We start from the raw sequence: 8046 nt of genomic DNA on the forward strand, positions 1-8046 counted from the left end.
TCAGGCTACCGTTAATATGGGACTAGTACTCCCACCTCAAAGGAAAGGCAGAGTACCACAGTATTCCGGGGACGAATTAGAAGAACTCCAGCATAAATTTGACGATTTAGAGCAGCTTGGTGTTTTCGCTCGTCCGGAAGATGTTTGTGTAAATGTAGAATACTTGAACCCCTCATTTCTTGTAAAAAACTTGTGGTTATAGACTCGTAACCACGTTTGCTGATGTCGGTCGTTACAGTAAACCTCAGCCATCTTTGATGCCTGACGTTGAATCGGTCTTGAGATGTATAGGCAAATGGAAATACTTGATAGTGTTTGACTTGCAAAGTGTCTTTTATCAAATTCCACTATCAAATGATTCACTTAAGTACTGCGGTGTGGCTACACCATACAGAGGAGTTAGAGTTTATACCAGATGTGCAATGGGTATGCCGGGTTCGGAGACAGCCCTGGAAGAATTAATGTGCCGCATCCTTGGCGACTTGTTACAAGAGGGCATAGTGTGTAAGCTTGCGGATGATCTATATTGTGGGGGAGACACCCCGGAACAGTTACTCCACAACTGGCAACGTGTATTGACGGCTTTGGAAAAGTGTAACATGAAACTAGCACCATCTAAGACTGTCATTTGTCCAAAAACAACGAACATTCTAGGTTGGGTGTGGTCTGAAGGAAAGCTGTCAGCTAGTCCTCATAGAATTTCTACACTAGTATCGTGTCAACCTCCTGAGACAGTCCATGGGGTGCGGTCATTCATTGGAGCGTACAAAGTTTTAAGCAGAGTTATGCCTCAGTGTTCTATGTATGTGTCACCATTGGATGATTTGACAGCAGGTCGTGCTTCACAAGAGAAGATACAATGGAATGATGAATTCCTTGAATATTTCAACAGGGCGAAAAATGCTTTGAAGAACCATAGTATTGGTGCATCTGTGAAACATTTCAGTCCATACCTTATCCAGTCAAGTAAAACTGCGTGCGTACTGACAGACAGTCAGCCATGTGTACAAGCCATTCAGAAGCTCTATCGGGGTGAATTTTCTGCTAGTCCCAGAGTTACGTCATTTCTGTCTATTGTGAGTAGGTACCAAGTTTCAGTGAAACATTTAGCTGGTTCTGCGAATGTGCCCTCTGACTTTGCAAGCAGAAATGCACCGGAATGTACTGAAGAAAAATGTCAGATATGTACATTTATTCAGGTTATGGAAGATTCCGTTGTGCGGTCAATCAAGGTAGATGATATTTTAAATGAAACATCACGCTTACCATTTACTACCAGATCAGCATGGAGAGATATCCAAGCTGATTGCCCAGATTTACGCCGCGTACATTCACATCTTAAACAGGGTACTCGCCCCTCCAAAAAGGTAACAAATGTTAAAGACGTCAAAAGGTATTTGCAAGTCGCTACAATATCTAAAGACAATGTACTGGTTGTCAAGCGCTCAATTCCTTTGTTACCCGATAAAGAACAGATAATCGTACCACGATCAGTTCTAGACGGATTACTGACTGCCATTCATATTAAACTAGATCACCCAACCAAACATCAGTTGGAAATGATTGTTAAACGCTACTTCTTTGGACTTGACATGAATAAAACCATTGAACGAGTCACAAATTCTTGCCACATATGTGCCTCGATCAAAAAGTTTCCAAAGGCTTTAGTCGATCAGTCGAGTGGTGACCCTCCAGATTCGATCGGAATATCATTCGCTGCTGACATTTTGAAACGAAGTAGACAATGTATTTTTGTTTTACGTGAAACTGTTACTTCATATACAAAGGCAGTTATCATAGACAATGAACAACAAGGTACTTTAAGGGAAGCGTTAATTTGTTCGAGTACTGATATGCATCCAATTCATGGACCTCCTGCAGTTATCAGAGTCGATCCAGCTCCGGCATTTATTGCTCTTCGTGATGATGAAGGTTTAAAACAGGCTAACATTACATTAGATGTCGGTCGTGTTAAAAATGTAAACAAAACTCCTGTTGCAGAGAAAGCTATAGCAGAACTCGAAGATGAACTCATTACATTAAAATATTTGTAGGGAGTCAGTTGCGCGCATCTACGTACAAAGTTAAGTTATCCGAATGCTTTCACGTCCCTCAAGATATATCGGATTTCACCTACCACAAACCTGATGTTAGTGACTGTGAAAGTGATATAGACATTGAAGAAAGTCAGAAGGTAGCTTCTCCTGGTGAAGTAGATATACCAGTAACGCTTACCCACCCACATAACGACGAGGAGAGTGTGCCACCGCTAATGATCATGGAACACTTACAGGCTCCAGAACCTCATAAACATGTACAATTTCCAGAAGCTCATGAACAGTCACTTGAAACGTTAAATTTTCATTCCAGACCACAGCGTGCGCGCAACCGCCCGAAGTATTTGGAGGACTATGAAACATGATTATAATATGTTTTATTTCTCCTACATTGCACATGTGCTTTTACTTCGTTTCCCATATTTACTTTCTAGTTTGTTTAAATCACGTATAATCAGACAGATACACTTATAAGACAGTTTCATTTCAAAGAAAAGGAGGCAGCGCCATTGTTTTTTTAGTGTTGGTATACCTTACATTGTACCGTACCCAGTATACCGGGTTTTATCCTAAGAATAGGATTGGTTGTTCCCCTTTGTTGCGTATTTGCCATTTGCAGTTAATAAAAGTTGTAAATGTTTAGATCGAAGTTCGTCAGTGTTTTCTCTTAAATGGCGAAAGCCTTTTTGCGATAGCTGACATAACCCGAGTAGACCTGATTTGGTAGAAGGTCAGGAAGAATTGTTTGTTGTTGGACAGCGAACAAAGACACACAATAAATATACAAAATCTCGACCTGTGTAACGAATCATTTTTGTCTTCTCAGTTAGAAACTAACAGGTTGACAACCAACTCGTATCCCCGATTATATATTCGACAAGTAAATATCTCCGCCCCCCCCCCCCCGCCCCCCACCCCAACCTCACTTGTTACTTCCATCCAAACCGTAATGTCTGTTCACAATGGGATTTTCTCCCTCTTAAGGGGACGCATATTGCTACATTCACAGTTCATACAGAAATGAGGAAGGGGTGCATATTCAAGAAATAGATGGTGGGAAGATAAAAAACATATTCCTAAACTGATATAATACTGATGGACACCTGTAATATTCAGTACTTTGTGGATAAGGATGTGGTACTATGAATGTAATAGGAAAACAGAGGTCTTTGTGAAAGTACATTCAACACAAAATATTAAGCTTTTGTATAAGGAAAAAACAGGTTTTTTACAATAACAGTGTTACAAATAATGTTGAAGGGATGAAATTTTCTTTCTAACACACCAGGTTTGCTTAAACATGTAAAAATTTAACGCCACGTCATTTCAGCTCGGGATGGACGCCATATTTCTCAATGATAAAAAATGTAAACAAAAATATCAGAGTGGGATTAGCATTGCAAGGGCATAGCATGACATTCTACACAATGAATACCTTAGAACAGATATCTAAGATGCTACACAAGTCAGGTGGGTTAAATGCATAATGTCGATCACTTGAAATTCATCTTGAAAAGGTGGTTAATTTTAGTTTATTTACATGGTTTTTAATTTTCCCACGACTTCTCGGCGATTCACTGCAAAAAGTATTACTGCGCCGCACGAAAGGTAACTCTAATAAACAACGGGAGACAACTTAGGTGTCAGCACGGGTATGATTTTAAAGAAAACATGTCGATGATTATAATTTCTTATCAAAAAATGAATCCTATTCAGATATTCGTCTTTAGTATTAGAAAATTATTAATTTCTGTGGACAGTTATCAAAAAATATAACTTAAAGTGGACTACTTTGCGCATCGAACTGGTTTCCGCTTCAGTTGTGAGGCACTTCCGTATTACTTTTTGACAACAATAACAAAACACAAAATGAATCAATAAAGTCACTTATAAACCGACTGCTTCTTACATCAGTGTAAGTATAGTTGTTGTTACAACATTATACTTGTTCATTACGTTATGAGATAAAGTTTATCTTGAACTGCATAATCCATTAATTACGTTTAGATGATATTGCATTTACAGCTAATCTGACCCCGTTTTTTTTACGTGAATGACAGCATTCTCGTGCAACTCGTGCAAACAGAGTTATGAAAAGTATGGTGGAGAATTCAAGGACAAATTATAAATTACATTAAAGTGAGGATAACTGTATATTCGTCCAGTTTTGATCATTGACATTCCTGCTGTGTATTAGTAAGTTTTGTGAACAAGATTAGAATGTTACTTTTGCACATATACACATTGACTGGACCTCTCAACCAAATTTCATACCTTATTTTAGGGATTTTTAAGACAACACATTTTCAAAAGTTTGTTAAATGTGTTTTGATATTTAAGTGCATTGTAGTTCATGAATATGAAGTTGAAAATTAATAATGGCAACATTTCTAGGCCCTTATTGTAAGCCACTCGACTTCTGTAACGATAAATGTTTAATGTATTAAGGGGAATATACTCTTTTAGTTTTGGAATGTGGCATTCCTTGACCACCGTATCTTTTCTTATGCACTACTTTGTTAACAAACTAAATAATGTGTTTTAGCTTACATATGCAAAATGAAAAGCAAGACAGTGAACTTATTTCACTTTTTTTCTTTAAATTAGAATCTGTAGGAGATTGATAAATGTTTGGACATGGTGAAGCACTATTATTTTCGGACAAAAAAAGTATTAATTGTTGACTTTGAATGTACACAATAAGTCTTATGTAATTCAACAATAACTTTCTTCTTTCAGTTTTTCTCATTTTTATTTTAGTGAGCAATCCTTTGTGTACTTATAACAGTTGAAACAGTATCCATTTCATGTACCAAAACCTTGTACTTTTTTGAAGGTAAATTTTATCATACCCCACCCACTTTTTTCTAATTTCAAAGTATGCGTCCCCTTAATGTACAGTTGGGCTTAAATACTGTACATTTGTGGAGAGCAAGGTGTCGGTTTTAAAAAACTGTAACTTTGTCAAATTAGCATATTTGCAATAAAATATACAAAAGATGAAAATGACAGTATTTTTTTATTCCAATTATTGCGTTTTACTGCCTTCGTATAAATCTATAAGAAACAAAACTAATATGAAGTTAATTCTGCGGCTTATCCGCCATTTATCTCCATGACCACAGAGACTCTTAGATGTCCAAGGTGCTTCATTGAAACTTGGCGGTCCTTTTAGCCTTCAAGTCAAACCGTAACAAGGAACTGCGTGTTCAAGATTCAAAATCATGCCCGGGTGTTTGACCAAAGATTTTGTCTTGTTTTGAGGTTTTAAGTTTAAATGTGAAGATTATATGAAAGTCAATTCATTTATATATAAGTAGGTTTATAGGACTTGTCACAAGGTTGAATTATTGTGAGTATGAACTAAATTAGATCATTTATGCGGGCTGCAGGACCAAACATTTCCTGCATTAAGGTTTTTATTTTGAAAAAGATCATGTGAGGGACAAGGTCATATATGTATACGTCAGTTTGTAGGTCTAACCACAAGGACAGTTGAGCGTAAGTATGAACTAAATCGGGTCATTAATGTTGGTTCTAGGCAAAACGATAAAATCTGGACAACCAAAATGTTGTCTTGAGGTTTAAAATTAAAAGGTGATGTTTATATGGAGGTCAATGGCATCTATATTACTTCAGTTTGGCACAAGGATTACTGAATATGAGTATTAACTAAATTTTGTCATTTACGTGGGATGTAACACCATAAAATGTTGTTTTCTAAGTTTTGAAGATGAATGTCATAGGAGGTTGAAGGTTATCTACGTATAGCTCAGTTTGTAGGTCCTCATACAAGAAATGCTGGATGAAAGTAGAACTAAATCGAACCAATAATGTGGGTCTTAGGAAAAACGGTAAAATGTGGATCGTATGGATGGACGGACGGAAATATGGACGGACAGTTCAATCGCTATATATCTTGGGGCATAAGTGAAAAACCTGTTGCGAAGCCAACAGAACATTTTGTGTATGTTGGTTAGTATTTTAGCTTATATCATGTTTTAACCGTTTGTTCCAAGAAAATAGAAGTCGTATTCTTTTATCTAATGAATCATTTTTACGAAGAATGAAGATTTGTATTTCATATCTAAGGGCATACACAATTCATATACATCAACGTTGGTAATATAGACCTCACACTTAGATGGGCTATTCGAATGTTATTGATATATTAGTAAGAAAAGTTTATAATATGTCAGTGCTATTTTGATTACTGAAGTCGGAAACGGTTGCCAATGGGCAATTTTGTCATTTTGTCATAATGTACAGTATCTCAGCGCAAATGTTTCACGTAATACTATAAATTATTTTTATTCAGTTCAAAATTAGTTTTGTCATATTTCACGACTCAATAAATATCAATTTGTACAATATTTAAACTAACACTGTGCTTTACTGCATGCTAGATGACACAGAAGTGTCCAATTTAATGAAATATGCTTTTTCCTGTCATTTATGTGAAGAGAATCTAGGAAATGCAGTACACTTATTTTATTGCAGACGGAAAATATTCAAATCTCAATAAAATGAATACACAATAAATAATTAAACTTATTTTAACTGACAAATTAAAATATGTTGGCGAAATCTAAGGCCTCAATTACACAGTGAGGGTTTATAGTTAAGACATGTTGACTTGTCAAAGCGATCTGCTCACACGTTGTATGATCAAACATGTTGCCGTTTCTTATATATATTTATGTTTTACATGACTTTTTACAAACATTTGAAAATACCCTTGAAATTTCGATTTTGTTTCTTGTTTAGAGTAAACTCTGACAAAATGTGTATTCAAATTTCCAAATTCAATTTAAGAAAGTCTTTCCTTGTGCTACAACTGTGACGGTTCACAAGTAAATGTTGATTTGCGACATGTACTCAGTTCTATAGTAGTTTGATAATAAAATCATGAATTTTCTCATTTAATCATGTTTGTCATTAGAGAAATGTACGTTAGAGTGCAAGTGCACTGCTGGTGTTTTTTGCAACAATTAAGTAAGTGCTTCTGATAGGTATGCAGCTTAACTGGTAGATCGTGGGAACAGTAATATGGCAGTTTGTATTTTGTGATCCGAGTTCGAATCTCGGCCACGTCAGTTTCTATGCGGGTAAGGTCACTAATTTCAATTCATTTACATTTGTAGTTTACGTCTTCAGATCTGATTTACACACCATTTACTCCTTCACACATTTTTCATGAAAGTTCTGTCACAAAATGACGAAAAAATAGAAAGAGGATAGGGACTAGAATAAATCCTTGTCAAATATCAGTCAGTGTTGGTCTGCTATCCTACAAAAACATTGGCTATTGACTGCGCATTAAAGCTTTGCTTTCAGTTTCGATTTAGAAGACTTGTCATAATTTATAACTAAAAATGAATACCGTTTGACTGCATGCGGAATGCATTCAGGCAGTGAAAAGGTGTAATCAAAGCATCCGTTGTACATGAAAATGCGCAAAAATACAAAACAATATGATCCATTTAACTTGAACTTATTTCGGCTACAGGAGCACGTAATTGACAAAGTACTGACCTTATACCTTAGGACTGACCTTATTTCTTAACATTGTAAAACTTGGTTTGCTGAATTACTGCTTTTAATGTGTTTATAACCGTTTCCTTTAGGTAATTCAAATGCATCAGTGGTCTAATACTATTTTCAGATGTCTCAATTTATGCACAATCATTATCACAAAATGATTTCATTATGACTTTTTAATAATGCCAAGCCCGTTTGAGAAGTAATTGAATATTAAAATATTAAAAGAAACTGAATTACGTTGTAGATTTGTCTAATTTCGCAGTAAGAACTCAAGACGGTGTCTAGCAACGATTGTTCATGCAATAAAACAGTAAATTGTGCGAACTGTAGCTCATTTCTCATTTCATGCTCATTGCAAGGTGCGCAGAGAGACTCTGTTTCAATTTTAATCCGAGCTTTCCAATAACGGTTTAAATTATCAGTTTGTTTTCGCCAAAGTTGTACC

At 36.1% G+C, this 8046-nt stretch overlaps 1 protein-coding gene across 1 annotated transcript; it reads left to right on the forward strand.

The window, feature by feature from the left end:
• The first annotated feature begins 257 nt into the window (after positions 1-257).
• LOC128557938 (uncharacterized) lies at positions 258-2054 on the forward strand. The gene has a single exon (XM_053546615.1). It carries the CDS (start codon positions 258-260, stop codon positions 2052-2054), a length of 1797 nt encoding a protein of 598 aa, XP_053402590.1.
• The last annotated feature ends 5992 nt before the right edge of the window (positions 2055-8046 follow it).

The sequence above is a fragment of the Mercenaria mercenaria genome, chromosome 6, assembly GCF_021730395.1.
Source record: "Mercenaria mercenaria strain notata chromosome 6, MADL_Memer_1, whole genome shotgun sequence".
Classification (NCBI taxonomy): domain Eukaryota; kingdom Metazoa; phylum Mollusca; class Bivalvia; order Venerida; family Veneridae; genus Mercenaria; species Mercenaria mercenaria.